Source organism: Vigna umbellata, chromosome 4 (assembly GCF_029865625.1).
Source record: "Vigna umbellata cultivar VRB3 chromosome 4, Vumbellata_1.0, whole genome shotgun sequence".
NCBI lineage: Eukaryota > Viridiplantae > Streptophyta > Magnoliopsida > Fabales > Fabaceae > Vigna > Vigna umbellata.
In genome coordinates this window covers 12,427,684-12,448,087 of record NC_142168.1, presented here as the reverse complement: position 1 = coordinate 12,448,087, position 20,404 = coordinate 12,427,684, and the positions used below count along the sequence as shown (strand labels likewise).

The window sequence follows — 20,404 nt, the reverse complement described above, 5'->3', positions numbered from 1 at the left end:
TCGATTTCAGCTGTCTAAAACACTTGCATATAAATACACTGATGAAAACAATTTTTTGGCGTTGCATAATCGTAATTGCAAACAAAATATTGTATATAATGAACCGAGCTGATTTGCTTCTTCCCACAAAACATTATATAATGAATTACAACCTGCATTATGGGACCCTTGAAAAGCTTTGTATAACCCAAAACTGATACATTGATCAATACTCATGGACTATACTCTCAACCCCAAAATAATGACCGAAAAAGGGTGTAAAAAACAAAATTTTTTATATCATCCCTCACCAAAAATTACCAATAAAGCAATTGGCGACCCTACATACCTGTCTATGTGACAGGCGACAAATATTACAGAACTCGTCGTATCCATGAAACATAAATACGGTTGGCACATAGATGGTGACTATAAAAGGAGCCCACGAAAGGGAAAAGGGAAGAAGGGGTAGCGGGGGCAACATAGTCTTGGCAAGAATGGGCACTTTACTCCAAAAACACAGCCCAAAGCACCAAATAATAAGTTGAACTAAAACCTGGAGAAAGTGCTAACTCCACAGTTCCTCAATGCATCACCCCTCCCCATAGTCATCAATGGGGGCTTCGTTGCAGAGATCTCCAAGCACTTCAAAACTGCAAACTCTTCATGATCAAACCCCAACTGGCGATCACAAAGCCGACAAATGCCTCAAATATAGGCAACCCTCTGATTCTCTCCTAAAGAATGGGTAACATCTGAGAACTTGAGAATAAAATAAGCAACAGTACTAATGTACACTCAGAATCTTAGGAAGTTGTAGCAGCCGTTGACTTCTCTAGCTTTTCCTTTTCAATTTCTGCCCTTCTCTGCTCGGCATGCTGGGCAACGCCATTGGCGAGAGCTTGATAATTGAACTCAAGCGTCTGGGTGAGGTTCTCAAACCTCAATGGATCCGATGATTGTATCACTACAGTAAAAATTATTTTGTAAGGTGAGTCTGTCACATGATGACATCGAGAATTATGATGACGATGGGGAACACTAAACATTTTAGCTTACCTTTGATTGTATCCACAAAGAATACAAAAGGATCAACATCGTCAATTGGGGACTGCAACTCTTCATCATCACTATAGTCATCATCTGAATCATCATCATCCTCATCATTGGGCCGGAATGACTTCGCCTACATCCAACAGATGCAGAATGAAAATAAAATTCAAAGATTCAACAATAAATTATAAATAAAGACCAGTAACCCAACAAATAATTATAAGACTAAACCAAGTATAACACCGGTGTTATGAATAATTATAAGATGAAATGAAGTACAATAATTTGTGGGTGGGGGGGGGGGGGAGGGGGGCACGGATTCGCTCATTTGTTCAACTCATTTTGGAGAAAGAATTTGATAGGTTTCTGATGTAGAAACCTATTGAAACGCACACAAACACACTCCAAAAGACTTCACAGAATGCTGTATAACCTCTCTTTGTATTATCAACAATCAAGAATACAAACTATACTAGTGATGAGAGCTTAACCTCCCCCTTACAGGATTACAGAATTCCTGTCGAACTACAATTCTCCAAAAGTCCCCCCTAAACAAAATACAATGCTTATTTATACAACCCCTTCCCGCCTTTCCTAACTGCCAAGGCAGTTAGGCTAATTACTGTTTCTTTCTTCTTTCATACACTCTTAACCTCCTAACAGAATTGCTAGTTTTTATCAAGTTACTGAATGAAGCTATGATCCTATCTCCAGCATTTTTCACAGGATCAGTCAGTGAACCCGGGTGTTTACATGGACCATAATGTTTTACTAGGTGCACAGACCTTAAAGCAAAAGAAATCGGTATCGAGAATAAAAAGAAAAAAAATGCTGCACTATGCATTGGCAGCAGGTGTAACAAGAGACTGCTGAGCCTAAATGGTCAATGTAAACAATAAAATATTTCGACAAAAACAACAGCTAAAATATAAGATTGGTTTCAAAATTAACAAATAGAAAATTATTTTAACGTTAATCTTTAGGTTTTTCATTTGTTCTCTACACTTAGTTGACTATTGAACTTCATAATAAATATATTTATAGGCATAACTACAATTCAACAAAAACCAAACCACATAAGGATGAACGCTTTTTTAAATTCAGTAGTCCAAATTTCAAATTTAACTAACTGGGATTCAAAATCCAATGAATACTTCGGGACAAAGTTAAATGATGACCTGGACAGAGGATGAACTACTAGAATATCCATCTTGCACATCCTCTATACATGCATACAGACATACTATAGAACTCGTTTATAAGCAAGCAAATGTTTTTTAGACCATCATTTTCAGATACCTGCTCAGCCCACTTTCGAAGTGTGATAGTATCAGCATCATCCCCATCATCAGCATCAACTCCCATTTCTTTGTCAAAACCACTGCCATCCTCATCTTCGTCATCAGTTTGAAAACCATCCATATCATCATCATCTTCAGCTTGTTCCTCCTTAGCAGCTTCTGCAATCAGTACAAAATACATGAAAATTAAGCACTTATAAAACAACTACTGTGAGGAGTTTAGGCCAAGCAACAGATACAAATGACATTAATCTAACCCCCATGAATGTTACAACTTAGTTACAGAGACAAGGGAGACATAAGACCTGCAACTTGATCTTTGTATGCAACTAGAAGATCAAGATTTGCTCGGAACACCCGTCCTAAAGCCTCTGCCGGTAATTGATCAGAACGGAGTGCCAGTAATGATGTCAAACCAAGGCAGCATACTTTCTTTTCATGTTCCCTGCACATACGTTGTTAGTTTTCCATCTCAAGACACATTCAAATTGTAATTAGACAATCTATATATATTGTTGTAAGGAAGCACAATATCAACATACAAAGTAAAATGGAAACAAGGGATAACAAAAGGTAAACATAACAAACCTTTTAAAATTAGCACGCATTCCACTCTTCTTAACTTGTTGCAGTAACAGGAACCAAAGATGGAAGATTTCTGATGCAACACCTAGCTTTTGCAATATGCTGAGAGTCAGTGCTCCGTTGTAGTAAAGAGCATCTGCAATCTGAAAAAAGTATCTCCTATTAGAAGGAATTACTTTGTCATTGCCAGAGAGACAAATAATATTTGAAAACCTGGGCAAACATAAAGCAGATAAACTAAACCCATTGGAAGATCAGGAAAGGCCTCAGATTTTGTTAACAATATCCCTACATTTTATTTCTTCATTTTTAAATAAAAAAACCTAGAAATCATAGCACTCAAGGAAGTACAATCCATATTTGGTTAACAAAGAGTTAGGTATACATTTTCTCAGGACAGATTTGTTGGAAAATCCGAGCAAGAGAACACCAGTAAGACAATTACTGGGTCAGGAAATAACTATAGAACAGAACATCACACTACACTTAATATAAAACATTAAGGCAATGAGAGAGTTGAACTCACACTTGAGCTCCAACAAACTACGCATTAAGTGTAGGTCTCTTCCACATTGTGGACTCCCCCTTAAATATGAGTCTCTTCCACATTATAAACACCCCCAAGTGGAAGCTCCTACTCATCCATAAGTAATCAATGGTGACTCTTACGTTGTGATTTACCCCAGAGCAACACACTACCTAGATTGACTACCAGATACAAGGGCTACGCACCAAGATTCACCATTAACACTACTCATTTTATCCGACTACCATGAACATTGGCTCTAATACCACTTTTAGAAGATCCAAGGAGGAGAAACACCAAGAAGATATTCACTAGTGAATCACGAACCAACTACATAGGAGAACATGACATCACACTCAAACAAAAAATTCATGACATTAGGTTTGCAGGTCTTCTTCATTTATATGTTACTCAATTTACTCATTTCCATAGAATGTGAGAAAACTACCATTCAAAAATACCTAGCCTACTTTTTATAAGCCACCCCCATTTAATAAATTGGAAATTCAAAAGATATCTTTCAACCACAATCTAAAATTATTTAATGAAACCTCCAAGTCAACAGACCCCAGCACAATCAAGACATTCAGAACATTATAGCCCACGAGCACAAAAATCTGTTACTTCACTCGTGTAATATAACTATTGAACATAACATCCCCTTACCACTTGCATGAAAAGGCATTTCAAATATGATTTTTCAGTGTGACGCAGGCGTTCAACGGTAATTCTAAGATATGGTTCAACCCAGTGATCCACATGTCCTTTGCAATTCTGGAACACAACTTCGATAAGCTTGGGAGCTGGTATAATATCGTTGTCCTCCATATTTTTATCTGACATAATCTGCAATACGATATAAAAATCACAGAGAGCTCAGTAATAACATAAAAAATAATGATGATAATTAATAAACCACCAGGCTCCAACCAAATAGTCGATGCTTTAAGTAAAGAGGTTAAAATAACTCACAGATGAAATCATGTTCCACAAACTCTGTTGATAGTCCGGTTCTTTGCAAGAAAGGAATTGAGCAGTTCCCCTCGAAATATAATTGTCCAAGGGAACCAAAATATCTGCAGAAGTTTAAAGCTTAACAAATTATTGCCAAAAACAATATCATATAGAAGGAGGATAAAATTTCCAACCAGATCAAGATAAGATAGATTAGAAATATGCTTTTCTTGAAAAGAGAAAGAAAAAAATATTTGAGACCCGAGTTCAATGTAAGAAAACCAAAGCAGGTATCAAACCATTACCAGGTCTATGTATGAAAGTAATAAACACCCATTTTGTTAAGGAATCAGAAAACCGCTAACCAATTGAAAGCAAAAAGGATATGGATGACAATCATCACAGTCAAGCAAAGGAAATTTGAAGACAAACAGTATGTATATGAATTTAGTTATTCAGCACATGTTTGCATAAGGCTAAATCCACAAGCTTCTAACTTTAAAGTTAAGACCAATAATTACAAGTCTGTGGAGAAGTATATGAATTTAGTTATTATACTATGGGTTGTTCCAAAATGAGTTCTGAAGAAATACAACACTTACTGATAGAATCATTTTCACTTATATTTTGTAAAGAAGAAAAACAGCGTGGAATGTACATTAATTTGCTCCTGCATTGAAGAAAAATTGTCGGCTATTTTTAGCTTGTTTCTTTATTAATAGATGTTTTGTAAACAGTACATTGTTTGTGTTCATCTTCTGGTTAAAAGAGATCAGCTTGTCTCCGGAAAAAATAGACCATTCACAAATTATGTAAACTATGTATTACAACATTAGCAGATGAAAAAGAGAGTTAAAATTTGTTGAGAACCATCATACTTGGAAAGAAATCAATAGCCCAATCAGCCAGTGCTTCAATCATCAATGGCCAAAGACTCCACATATCCAACGATATTGTTGGAGAGAAAAAAGTCATATAAGATACAATCTCCAAAACTTCTTCAAAAACCTCTGTAGACACATAGAAGATAGTAGAAATGAGTGAAAATCCAAACAAAATTAAAATACACAAACCATTGTTTACATATCACAAACTAATAATTAAACTAACACAAATACAGGGTCCATGAAATTAAAGAAGCAAATATATAGAAACTTAACAAGTTTTTCAGCATTGCATTCATTTAATAAGTCTAAGCATATAGAGGAAGACCAAAATTCCTCCAGTGATCAACTACTTCATACATCCATCTTAAAGTCTTATGAAACATTATTAGAAGGGTTACCAGAATCCATTAGTATTGCCTATTTCTTAAAGAAAAAATATACCAACACAAGGCATAACAACAAGAATACATGTATGGTTGGACAACTGTCAAAAAGAGCAAGATGGGTTTTCCTTGGAACATTTTGGCTAATCAACAAGGAATTCTAAAGTAATTGGACTGGTTTTCTATGATTAGCTTCAATGGTCTAGACAGAATAACACAATTATTTTGTGGGAATGTGCAAAATACACAAATGCTTTGGTGTATATGGTCAGAGACTGAAACTTAGAATTTTTAAAGTGGTTGTTGTAGCACAATAACTGTTTGATATATGATAAAGCATTTGGCCTTGTTTGGTAGAAAACACCTATAGTCTTTTTTAAGGAGTTTTTCCTAACTGACATGCTGAGAGATTTTAGAAGCTTTGCTCAATTAGTGATTCTGTTTTCTTTGTAGTTTGTGCAGCAAAATGTCATTTTATGTTCAAGCAGGATACCCTCTTCTCCAAAACTTTTGTAACGCTTAATGAAAAGAGGTGTATATACACATAACAAAAACACAAAATAACATTGGAGAAAAATGTAGGACAAAGATTGTCACGAGAGAGAGAGAGCAGCATGGGGAGAGGTACCTTGACCATCAGTTGTCAACATTCTGCGCATTATAGGAAGCAAAGTTGGCTCAATTTGAACAAAAAGGTGAGGAAGCCTGCTCACTGATTCAAGTATTGTACTAATAGCACGTAAACAACCTACAGCAGCCAAAGGACCTGGATCATCAGCTTCATCCTCAGCTTCTGCAGTGTTCATACACCTCCAAAATGCAGCAGCCTGTTATTTAAAATAAAACTAAGTTATTTTCACATTACCTCTAGAAATTATTAAAAATTAAAATTTTCTAGAAATTATTAAAAATTAATAATTTCTAAAAAATTTGTGAAAGGAAAAGAAATATTACCAAATTTTGGCACAACCCAAGTGCATAAGGGGCCATCTCTTCCCCAAACTTGTCCACGATAGTCTCCAATGTGAACACAAGGTCCTCATTCTCAACCTCATTCATAAGTTTGAAAAACTCTGGATAAAATTTCGCTGGTTAAAACTTATTCAGCAAGTCAAATAATAATTCTGGAGAGAAACAAAATTCTCACACCCTCGTACCATCAAGGAGTTGAGGAAGAATAGGACGAATTTCATTCAAATCTGCACAAACATGTCATGAGAAAAATAAGCATATAGAAAAAAAATATTCATAATAATTACAAAAAATAATGAGAATGTAAAAACCACCTTTACAAGCTTCAATAAAAGAGCGCAAAGCAAAAACGGAATCAACACGCACAGGAAGTTCTGAATCCTGCATTCTGGATACCACACACTGCAAAGCCTTTCGGAAATTGTTCTGATCTGAAAAGTTAATATGGGCATACTGTCCAGCAACCCATGCTGCCTGTTTTTCAAACAAAAATTAAATTGTACTTTACACAATAATTCCATAATCTGAAAAAGTTTTAAAATAACTTAAACGAAATCAAATAAACCTATGCATTTGCAAATAATGCTTCATTTATTTAGTTTAGAACACCGTGAATGACAGCCTAAAACCCTTTCCAACCGTGGTAAGGATGATAACTGGGCCATTAAACAAATATGCCCGTTGTGTGATCCTTTTGCATCCATATAAAGCACTCAACCCTGCATAGCTCAGATCTACTGATTATACGAAGCATAAGTTGAGATACTTAGAAGTATGGATCCTGTTATTGTGACTTTGGAGCAGATCTAGAAAACTTTGGGGACTAATCAGATATTATCTTCCTCTTATAATCCCACATGAAGCTCAAGACCCTTGAGGGCATGTATCCTTTTTTGGTGAAGGGTAACAGTATGTAAATATGAATAGAAGAAGAATGTTAGTCAAGTATAGTTAAATTCGTTTTCATTGCTGTTGAGTACCTGGTTATAAATAAAGCTCAGTTGTTGTATTTTAGAAGACTGGAATGGTAATAAAAAAAAGGTCCTACATCACATGGCAATATATGGAGATAAAAATAAAAACTATAATAGGAAATCCTACCTTAGCCCTAAGGTGGCCAACAGGACTGCTGAACTCGGGAAAGACATGTTGCACTAACATTCGCTCGAGTTCAGACTTGTATGGCTCAGTCTGCTTCAATTTGTCACAAAGTGCCCCAATCGCAAGGAGGGCACCATCTTTCTGTCTGTAGGGCTTGTACTCTGCAGAAGCTTCATCATACCTAATGCACAGCAAATCATAAATATTGCACCCAATTATAGATTATTCATTCTAACAGTAAACCATTACCTTCTGAAAATTTCAACAATAAATTGAATAAATTTTTGAAGATTTTCTTTCCCCCGTTTCCGAACCAACTCACTCACAAAATCCATGGAAGCAGTCCTAGGACTATACAAATCTTCAATAATATCTGTAACAGAGAATTACAAGCTATAAGAAATTCCAGTGCATATTGAAATACTGTTTCCATACACACCAGGGCAACTTACCATAGCCTTTCCTTACATACTCGTGAGGATCTTCATCCCAAAGCTTTTGATCATTATCATTAAAGCACATAAGGGGGAACACTATTTCAAAAAGAAGGACATCAAGCCGTGGTTGCAGCAGAGTATACATACTATTCCTTGAGATACTGCATGTGATGCCAAAATTACAGAGAAATAATTAGTATGTGCTATCTCGTGGCACCAAATATAGCACTCAACAACTCATGATTTCTATCCAAATAGACAATAACAACTTTCTTCCTGATCCGATTTGACATTCAGGAATGAGAAAGAAAGATACATTCATAAAGAACCAATAGCAGAAATATAAAAGCATCACACATAGGGCTCTCATTTCCATAGTAACAGCTATATGTACAAAGCCTCTGTTAGGTTTCCAATCAAGAAACCTAAAGAAAATCTCACTAACACACGACTGAATAACCTCCACACGTATTATTAACGGCAAGAAAGTCAGATATAGGGTAGCTATGGGAGCCTAACCTCCCCCACAGGAATAACGAATCTTGTACAAAGAATACAAGTAGTCAAAAGTGTCTTTCAGCAGATAACTACTTCTTATATATACAAGTCTAACCCGCGCCCTTTCTAACTGTTAAGACAGTTAGAGTAACTAATTCTACTAACTCTTCCTTCTCCTCTCATACACTCTTAGTCTCCTATCATCCTCGAGACCCCATGACCAAAGATGCTCTATTCCAATGTCAAGCATCTACTCCTCCTTTAGCTTATTGAAAATCTAATAAAGCACATGAGCACCTCATATAATCGGAAGTCTGACGGCTTTCACAGAATTTAAATTTTTTTTTAAAACCTTTTAATGTTTACTAGGCTCATGTTATAGGAGTTTTTGAAAAAGTTCACCGAAATCCTGAATTTATGATGAGTAGAAACTGTGGAATAAGTCTTGTGAGCGGGATTTATTTAATGCATTAACTTAGCAACCACATGCTTATAATTGCAGATAGAATATCAGTTGATATTTGAGAAAAAATAGGATATAATGCAGAACACAGAAATCACACAAATATAATGCACCTGTCTTTGTAGAGACAAAAAGTCTTCAATAACCACAAACTTCAAAATAACGACACATCCTATGTACACCACCACTATTATCGCTAGCCATCAGTTATTTTCTATGAATAATGGTCATTGAGGCAGTTTTTACAGAATTATGTGGGACAGTTAATGAAGGATACACATATCCAACAACACATCAGGACCCATCAACTGTCCATACCCCCCACCCCAAAATTGCACCGACCAACACACTATTGCCGTTTACTTTCTTGCACAATAAAAACTTAAGAGAACAGCCAACGCCTACATGTGCTAGTACTTTTTTACTTCAACAATTATATCGATGTTAATCAGTTAGATGTCAGCTTTTGCATAGTAGTTAGCTTTTGTATGGCTGTCAATACGACAGCTGGTTAACTCTATACAAAGAGCTCTGCATATTCTGTCGCAGGCACCTCATATACAGCTACAGAATCAGTTTATTTTTTCCATCTTTCTTTCTTTTGCTATTTATCTTCTTTCTCTATATCAATTCAACATGGTGCCAAATCTTTAACATTCTTGTGTGGCAATCTTCCTCCTCCTCCCTCCCCATCCTCTGCTGCTTCCCCCAAAACCTAAAAGAACCTTGATGACTACAACTTCTTGCTGTGTGTATTAAACCGCATTGTCTTCCAACACTTTGTATTGATCCATGGTTTCCTCTTTGTTTTGTTACCGAAGCTGATCATGATGCTGGAAAAATCAATCCCACCTATAGCACTTAACAGCAAGATCAAATGGTGTTGACGCGCTCTAATCAACATTATCACACTAGTTTCTTTCTATAGTCTTAGGTAGCATTAATTCTTATCATGTTTGGGATAAAGTTCCTGATTATTTTCAAAAACAAATGTGTGGTCCTCAACAACTTTGCAATGAACTTCAATCCAAAAATCTTATCCTTGAAGATTGGTTGATAACAGAGTTTCTTCTTGGTGTTAATGCGTTAATTGGTTGTCCCACTTCCACTCTCACCAAGAATACATAAATGCTATTTTAAGGATTGCCTCAAGACTATGATTGTGTCGTTTTTGTCACTGAAAGTAAGTTTGAACTGCTACCAATTGAAGAAATTTAAGCTTTACTTCTTGTGCATTGTCTACAAAAGTTTTGAAATAAAGTTTCGGCAGATGCAGCCCATCTAAATCTAATTTAAGGTTTGCTGTCCAAAACAAATTTACAAAACGAAGAGAGCTATACTGTTGTTCTATCAAAAACAGCACAAAACCAGGACACCAAATCACTTGTTACTGCCTTTCATGGCTCCTCCTAAATTCATGGTTGACTTTAGATATCAAGGATGTGGATGATGCTATGGAGCCCGCTTTGCCAATATTCAGTGTCACGTGTGCCTTAAATAATAATGCTTTTTGCTATCATATGTTACATCAAAGTTATCAAACTAAGGCAAACTCTATTCAAGTTTTACAAAGGCTTGGAACCAGAACCATCAAGAGAATCTCAGTTTTCTTTATCATAATGGTTCTTACAATTTCCTCAGTAGCAGCATTCCCTAAGCCAAGAGCTCTTTAAATTATGGATAATGCATAAAACCACCTGCCATTTGTTGAATTTCAACTTTTTTATTGGAAGAATGGGGGAAGCAATCTAGACCCCTAGATCAAAAAAAGCTCAAATATCATGAACCAACAATCCTAAAAGCTAATCCTGTTAGGTGGAGAGACCATAATGGTTTTTATATTGCATCTCCAAACCAAGTCAAAAAGAAAATGCATTTACCAAATGATGTGTGGCATTGATCAGAATTAAAAGCACGCAGTTAATTAAAGTAGGCTAGAATATGATTATATAATATGATTCACGGTGAAAAATTAGACTGCAAAGGATACCCACCTGTTGCTTAGATATTGAAGAATCAAGTTGATAACTCTGTCAGGTAAATAGCCCCCTACTCTAACAACATTTAATAGATTTAAATGGCACTCTAAGATTTTCCCAGCGTAATGCTTCTGAAACATTTGGGCAAAGGCTCTGTTTTCAGGGTTTTGAAGCTTCAAGTCTCCAAAACTGTCATGTGGTAATTTAAACAACCATAGAAATTCAGAATAAGTAACGACAAAAATTCTTTTATATATAAATCAATCAATCCACACCTAAACATACCGAGTGTAGAGCCTATTTAGAATGTGAACTGTCCATTTCTTGACCTTCCACCAACCCCATGATTTTCTAAGATCAGGATCAACAGGCTGACCTTCAGAGGGTACAGGTCTCTCCAATATATTTAAAAAAAGCATCATCCAAGCATTGAAGATATTTTGATCAAACAACAGCTTAGGAATCTCCAACTGAATAAATTCAACAAAATCCATAATTTCACATGTCAACTATCAGAAATTTGAGGTGAGAAGCATCAAAATAAATGAGGTGGCCGAAAAAGTTATCTCAAAATGTAAAAGATGCTCTCCTTTATTTCATTTTATCCCCAGCGACCAGGTCAACCAAAAAAAATGAAACAAAGATTTATTGAGATACAAACACATAAATAAAGACTTCCTAGACAAGGATTCACATGGACTGTAGTGTTGACTATTTTTGTTCTTCTAACTTTTAATCACATTAACTCCACCTCATATTTGACGTGAGAGGAAAACATGATACTAGAGATATAACAATCCCACAATAACTTTCTATTCTTTGCTTATTTAAATTTAATGGCAATATAAACCCAATGGCAAGGGATGAAAAGATACTAAAATACAGTGGAGAATAAAGCGCCATTTTCTTAAAAGGCATTACCCCAAAGTAACAGAAGGGTATCATGTATTTCAATTAAAATTTAACAGAATGGTATCATTGTTGTTTGTAAAAGAAAGGCAGCGCATCAATTCTAATTAAGATTTGATTAACTGCAGTTAGTTTATCAGTAAGGTTAAAGGGGAGAACTCATAAAAAGGTAGGACAACTAAGAGAAGGATATCATGTATCTGAGTATTCGCTGGTGAGAAGAGCTCCAAGACTCTTGTATCAACAGATAATTCATTCTTTTCTTCTGTTCGTTAATTCCATTCCCAATTCAACACTTACCAGATTGAGGACTAAGGTTCTCTGCCAATAAAATTCAGGTACCCAAGACTCTTAAATTACCAGAGAATTCATTTCATTCTTCTGTTTGTCCCCTTCCCTATTCAAGACTTTGATAACAGATAGGGGATCAAGGTTCTCTATCGATAAAAAATTCAGGTAGTCTTGTTTCTGATCCAGTTCCAATATATTGTTTGCTTAGTTATGAAGCTAGAATGCTGAACACTTATTATGTAAGATGTTATTATTTGTGTTGATAATAGTGTTTGAAAGTGGCCTTAATTGTGGTCACCCCTAGCCACCTTAATTATGGCCTCTTTAGAGGATGGCTAAATTGCAACAAAAGTAGTGTTTAATCCTACATCAACTAGAAGTATGACTTAAATAGAACTTACAAAGCATGCACAATCCTCACCTTCCAAATAAATCTCATGAAGTTAAAGTTGAGCCCAACTTCTAAGATGGCTTAGCCACTTGCATTAGCCATGTTCCATGCCATTAACCTTAGGCAAGAGGGGGGTTATTGGAAAATCACTTTAATTGCAGTTGCCTTAGTTAAAACCTCTTTTGGAGGTGCCATAGTTGGTTGAGGTCTCAAGGGTAGTCTTTAATTCTAAATCAAATAAAGCTATGTTTTAAATAGAGCTTACAAATTTTGGTAGAACTCACATCCAAGTCGATTTTGTAAATTGAGTTTAAGCTGAAATTAGAAGACTGTGATTAGGCTTTTTCTAAACTATTATTTTTGTTTTAGGTAAACTCTAAAAGTCCAATACAATCTAAAGGATGTGATCGGAAAAGAGTTATATTTAAATTATGCACACTAACTTCAATGACACAAGGGAGTTGCTTCTCCTTTCACTGCTTTGAAATATGCAAACTTATGCCTGAACACTTCCAGACATTAATCCAAACACACTTACCCCCTCAAATTTGACAGCCTTGACCACCTTGGGTAAAATAGAATGCATTGTACACCCTAATTAATAATATTCACAGATTTTACATAATGACTATCAATAGAAGTAACATGAATCTGAACAAGGTTTGATCTACAGCATAATGCATAAAATAAACTCATTAATTTAAGAATACATGTGAGGACAGAGAGAGCGTACATAAATGGAAGACCAGAATATTTTACAGATAAGCTTGATTAGATCAGCTACTTCAAGTGATGGATTAACAATCTGGACAAGGCCATTAAATATATTGAGAAGATGAGGAAATGTCTCGTCAACAATGCGATAAACTGGTACCCTTTCCTCGTCTGACTTGAACCTGAAAAGAAAAAATAAAAGTGCGTATGAACCTAACACATACTAGACTAATGAATCTGGACGACTATTTAAGGATCACAGGGTACTTTTGAAAATATGAGCTCTTGCAAAATCATAAATGTAATACTTTGAAATGGAAATTTTTTTAACCACGTTATTAGTACAGAATATTTATTAGCTTTGCCAGTAACTATTCTCCATTGTGAAACCTGCCCATAGTCAACTTTAGCAGGGTCTCCCCTCCAACAACTTTTTTGAAATGGAAACTTCAAATCTTATTAATGAACATAGAAAAGTAATCATACTGGCCAAAACGCATGGAATGAGGTTTGTCCCTTCCATTTGAAACATTGTAAACTCTAGTCTTTTCTATTTTCCTTTCCAGACTTAATGAAACATCTCAAATTTGTGGTGATATTTTAATCCTCATTCATTTTCTTCAACACCTCAAAATGATCATGAAATTAACATTCAAAAAATAATTATTGCTAATCATTTCTTTGTTAACTTTTCTTTTGGTACTGGAAAAGCAGACAACTATTTAGGCGACATGCAAAACAAGTGAATAGTTCATTCTTATTTTTATGTTATCTTTCCCCTTTTGTGACATTTTTTATTATTGAGAGTTTCTCATTCTCTTAGATTTGAATCTTTCTCCACATTCTTATTAAATCCTTTTTTCTATCCCTACAACACATGCATATATAACAAATTTATAGTTCAACGAAATGATCTAAGCAACATAGTACAACCTATTTGCGTGTAAATGGCACTGTAACCGTACAATAAAAAATGAAAACCAAACAGGAACTTCCATATAGTATGAAAGTACAATTATTGATAATAACGGACAAAGTACCAAATAGTGAGAAAATATCACCAACAGAACTGGGTAAGAACATCAACCTGGTTCTTCCAGTTAAGGTATAATAGATATGAAGTCACAAACTTACTCGTATTTTCTTGAAAGAATCCGGAGCACAAACAATGCCCCATAGACTTGTTGATCCTGTAAGTTATGCTTCACCCAATCAAGAAGACGTGGCCACTGCTCAGGATAATCACAATGTATAACTGTTTTAAGGCACTCGCCAAGTTGTACCCTTTAGACGTAAGGAACGCCAAGTCAACACAACGGAGAATTGGAAAAAAAAAACACAAACAAAACGTTGTTTAAAAGAGAAAGAAATATGGCACATAATTTAAACCCTCATTAGTTGTCATCACCCACAAGGTAAAGAGAGACATGACAGCAAGAAAACAACACATCAAAATGTACAAGAATAGCCACCGGATATGAGGCACCAAAACAATCATACCTCAACAGAGGAGGAACCTGGGTTACAAAGACCAGAATGTGATCTCTCACCACATCTTTATCACTCTGTGAAATCTGCTGCTGCGTTTCTACATAAGCAACCCACAAAAATAAAGACATTAATAAGCAAAAATCCCATTTCATTATCTAATTTGCACCAATGATAAAAAGTGCATACCATCAAGAGGAGACCAATTTTTCGCAATAAAGTTCTTGAAATGAATACTAGCCACTTGTCGTACACCCATGTCAACGTTGTTGTCAACAATGATTTGCAACAGCCTCACCAGATGCTGAGGCGCATGCTGAAACTGTATGCAAATTCAACAACAAGCATATAAAAGTTAAAATAAGTCAACAAACTGCAACATTGATACATTCAATTACAACCGCAAACCGGGACGCCCATGTCAACAGACAACAAAGTCCGATGTTTTTCACTACATAAACAAGCTCGTGATTGAAAAAGATCATCAAGAAACACAGCCAAATTTAAATTTATCAAATCAAAGCAGTGCTGGATTCAATTGACAACCATACACCAAAATTCAATTAGCAACCAACGACCGAGGAAGACACTAAAAGAATCATCACGTTTCACAACTATCCGTACTTCTTAAGCACTAACCGGAAGTGAATCAAGTAAATATAAAGCAATGAAACCTCTGATCAGAAAGAAAATTAAAGAACCGGAAGGAGTCGCACCTGATTCAAGCTCTCCTCAGCAGCTTTCCGTTCATCTGGATTGGGACTGAGAGCGGCTTGGAGTATAACAGCAAGACTGGGAAGATCCATGGAACCGAAAATTCGATCAAAAAACCTCCGCTACAACTCCGATCAGCGCGCAATCCAAGAATTACGAAAGCGATTACAAGTTCAGATATAAACCCTAGAAATAGCGTCCTCTAGGGTTTAGAGCGCGAGCGATAAAGAGACCAACGAGAATCGAACAGAGTAAGTGGCTTCCGATTTGTGTTATGTTGAGTTGCGTTGAGAGAGAGAGAGAGAGCGCAACAGGAAAAGCTGGAGGCTATTTAAACTACTAGGGTTTACGTTTACGGGTTTTTAACCATCTTCATACTACTAGCTGGAAGTACTTTTCATCGCGTTGAGAAAAATAAAATAAAATAAAAAATAAATATATGAAGTGATACTCTGCTTGTGTAGTTGGACACTTAGCGGCTTGTTTGGGTACGAAGATACGTTAGAGGCGTACGGGATAGGTTAAACCTTTGACGTATGTTAAACCGTTAATGAGTAATTTCTTAATTCCGTTGGTGATTTTGGTGTTTGGTGCGTACGTTTGTAGCGGTTGGACGATCCTTCACGCTTCTCGACTCTCATCCAGGAAGCTGCCGCTTTGATGGGTTGGCTGCCAACTCCACCTAATTACAGAACTCATTACTAAACTTTGTATACGTCATTTCATATTTTATTTTAAACTATTCAGTTAAAACTTAGAAAGTTAATATCTTTCAACCGTTTTTCATGTGAAATAAATAAGTATAGTATAATCATAATGACCATAAAAGATAAAATATGTTTCCATAAAATATTAATATTTTAATATCAAAACAAATATAATCATTAATGGTTAGATAAACTATGTTTTATTTTCTTTGACAATATAATTTGACTTTTAAATTTAAAAGATAATATATATAAATTTGTTTAACGTTATTAGCATTTAAATTATTTACGTTAGTTGATAAATTTTAGTTTAAATCTCATTTTAAAACATTATTTAACACTTACAAAATTTAATGTTGGTGGGTTAGAATTATTATAACCATTGTTAAGTTTGAGAATCAATGTCCCAATTTAAAATAAAAATGAATTTGACTTTGCATTCAAGTTTAAAAAATAAAATATATTAAATCTAAAATAATTCATTAATATTTTTTTAATTCATGATTATATATTGATATAAAATCGTGAAAAGACAAGTTTACTCAAAAAAAATTACGTGATAAACATTTCATTTATTAACTTTAATCCGTTAATTGAGAAAAATTAATTATAAAGTACGGTAAATAAATAAAAATGGACAATAACTTATAATTTATCCCTCTCTTGTGTTCATAAACCATATAACTATTGAATTAGCAAGGTCTGGATCTCGTTTTTCAATTATTATTGGATTAAGATTATATGTGAATTCTTAACGAGTGTTCATAATGGAAAACATTAAATCTTTTGTTCACTTGAGTGGATTTGGAAAAGAGTAATTGAAAAGATTTGATGATAATTTTTTTTTGTTTATTTGAATAGATTTAGAGATAAGTGGAAGTAAATTTTTTTAATCAGTCATATAAATTAAATCCTACACTGATAACTATATACATTTACATATCTCTTTCAAAAGCTTTTTAAAATAAAACTTCATTTTTCGTATAGAACTGAAATATATACAAATGCAATTTTCTCCACACAAAAAAAAAATACAAATGTTCGTTTCTAAATGTGAATACAATTTTAGTAGAATAAAGTTTATTTCCTCAAAAGTCATGAATTTAATGCATGAAATTTCAACATATTATTATCTCCTTGAAAACAATTGTCTCCACTGCTCACTACGCCGTATATCACAACTATACCATCATATATTTGCATTGATACATATGCATTTATCTCAATTTAAATGTTAATAGATTATAATTAATTATTTATTACATTATATTGACATAAATACTATATATAAATCAAAATAACAAAACAATTAAAGATAAATCAAAGTTAGCCTTTAAAAACTTATTTTCTTAAAGTTTGAAAAAAAACTTTCTTATACAGCCAATACTTGACTTTTTAAACGAATTAAATAAATGCAAACATTTGATCAAAAGTGTTCGTATGTCTAAATTTTTTACAAAAAATAATATTGGGACATAGATAATTTTTTTAAATTCATTTGAAAATATTCTTTATTTTTTACTTTATTTTTTCTTAAAAAATTAAAGTTAATGTGTATCATTCTACTTTTATTTATTTTTTACTTATAGAGCCACTGTAAGACCCTGAAAAATAACGTACACTGGAGTACGCGTGGCAGCTGGAGAACGAGACACCTCAACAGGTACGTGGCAGCAGCAGGAAAAGCATTCCAACAGCGGACGCCAGGTGTCACGCTGCATGGAGTTTGGAGTGAGGAACGCAGTGCAGTGCGTGTCACTTGGAGAGCACGACAGTTCACTAACGAATGCCAGGTGCCACTACTAAAGGAGTCTGGAAAGCGTTAGTGGAATGCACGTGGCTGATGAGGAGTGGACGTTCGTTCTCGACTGTGGAGCAAAAACTGGGTTTTTCAGAAAAACACTCCACTCTCCTCTGCATGCACTCTCTTTCCAAAAATCTGATCTTCCATCTTCCTCCTCCTTCTCTCTAGAAACTCCCCTTCTCTCTACCAGAGCTCACCCTTTCTCTTCTTCGATCCCATTTCAGAAACCATAGAAGAACTTCCAACGTCTCAAGCTTCACTTCGAACCGAACAAACCTGAGTTTTAAAACTGGTAAGTTTCCTTAGGCCTATCGGTCCGTTTTTCTGATACATGCAAACCCAGCTTCGGTGGCATACTATTATCCCGTCTGAGTCTCTTTTGGCTTATTGAATGTTTGAAATTAGTTAAAGAAGAGTGGAACGTAAGGGTAGAAGGGAACTTAGTTAGACGAAAAGTGTTTAGTACGTTCGTTCACAGATCCAGGTAAGGGAAGCTTATATATTTAATTTATACTTGTATGATTATATGAAGGCATGATATGGGTTGTCTGTATGAAATATATGTATATGTGCTATTCTGGATCTGCATGAACGAACCCTATTGTGCTGTTTGAATATGTCTTCTGTTGGTTGAAATGCATGTTGAATTGGATTCATATGAAAGGTGTATGACTATAGTATAGTTGGATTTATTAATGTAATGAAATCTGTATAGTATGTAAATTAATGTGGATATGAATTTATAAAGTATGAATCGTATGAAAAATGTTAAAGTTAAGAAAGTTGGAAAATCTGGATATGATAAACTCTCCCTATGATAAATTACGTTCGTCAATCGTACGGCCTTATACCGTTCGGTTTTTCCCTGAAAAAGACTTAGAGTAGAATTCTTTCATTTGGGAAGAATTAGGTTTGAGAACGAGCGTCCTTATTTGAATTACTATGTTTGAGCGTTCGGCTCAGCATAAAGTTATCGCACGCCTTAAATTAAACAGTACTAAAATAAGTAACGTTCGGTCTGATACCGAACGTTCGTCCTAAATAGCGTTCGGTCTTATATCGAACGTTCGTCCTAAATAGCGTTCGGTCTGATACCGAACGTTCGTCCTTAATAGCGTTCGGTCAGATACCGAACGTTCGTCCTTAATAGCGTTCGGTCTGATACCGAACGTTCGTCCTAAATAGCGTTCGGTCTTATATCGAACGTTCGTCCTGAGTAGCGCTCGGTCTTCTACCAAGCGTTCGTCTCAATTGATGCTCGGTCATCTACCTAGCATTCGTCATAGTCAGTGCTCGGTCACATACTAAGCGCTCGTATTATTGAATAACCACTTGGATAAAATAGCGTTCGTTCAAGTATTTGAATATTCACATTCTTACGTTCGTTCTAATACTAGTATCGGTCTTCCATGTGCAAATTTCTTCAAAGAAAATTTCTAAGTATTATTAACCATCCTTCTTATATTGAATCTGGTTCAAGATCTTTATTATGAAATTTTCTAAGTATCAGTACTCCTTCAAATTGAGTCGTTTCATTTAACTGACCAAACAGATAGTCACGTTCGTCCATCCAGTGCCTTATTTGAACGTTCGTCCTAATCCTTCAAAGGACTGAACGTTCGTCCTTTTATGCTCTTAAAGTTAAAGATGAGAATGATGATAAATGATAATAAATTACAGAGCGAACACTATATTGAGTGATTTTATCATGATGGAATTTGAACGAGCGTTCCATGGAGGAACGTCTCTTATATATATATTTGAATATTAAATTTGGTAAAGGATGACTGTGGATAAGCTACGCCAGGCTTGGTCCATCCTGATATTCCGTGACACTCATCTTCACGTAGAGGGGAGTAGTTCATGTGTGGGAATGGCAGGAGGTCCTTAGTCCATAAGTTAACATGGGCGACGTAAGAACGGACTAACCTCGAGTGACAGCTGATTAGGTATATCCCGGCTATTACATCACTCGGGTGCGAGGACGCCTGTAGCTACACGGTTTCATACAGTCCGGACGGTCGTCTTATATATATATATATATATATATATATATATATATATATATATATATATATATATATATATATATATATACAATGTTACATGATGTTATATGTTAAACTATGTGATTGTGTGGAATGATATGTTCATTGTATGTGTTGATGTATATCTTAAATTATATAAGCTTACCCTTTCGTTTTCCTTGTGTTGTCCATTGTACCTGTACGTTCGTCCTGTCTTGCAATGATCATCCGTGTGGATGTG

General features: G+C 35.1%; 1 protein-coding gene across 1 annotated transcript; it reads right to left on the bottom strand.

Annotated features, from left to right (window-relative positions):
- Positions 1-75: 75 nt before the first annotated feature.
- On the bottom strand, positions 76-16,014 carry LOC124849157 (importin beta-like SAD2). The gene is made up of 22 exons (XM_088111318.1): positions 15,628-16,014; positions 15,101-15,233; positions 14,924-15,011; positions 14,558-14,707; positions 13,443-13,605; positions 11,404-11,588; positions 11,134-11,307; positions 8,194-8,339; positions 7,991-8,114; positions 7,742-7,922; positions 6,955-7,114; positions 6,826-6,867; positions 6,623-6,741; positions 6,297-6,495; positions 5,277-5,408; positions 4,417-4,520; positions 4,111-4,290; positions 2,922-3,061; positions 2,639-2,778; positions 2,332-2,492; positions 1,039-1,165; positions 76-946 (listed from the first exon to the last, which is right to left on the bottom strand). Exons 1-22 carry the CDS (start codon positions 15,715-15,717, stop codon positions 786-788), a joined length of 3,099 nt encoding a protein of 1,032 aa, XP_087967444.1. The 5' UTR covers positions 15,718-16,014; the 3' UTR covers positions 76-785.
- Between the last annotated feature and the right edge of the window lie 4,390 nt (positions 16,015-20,404).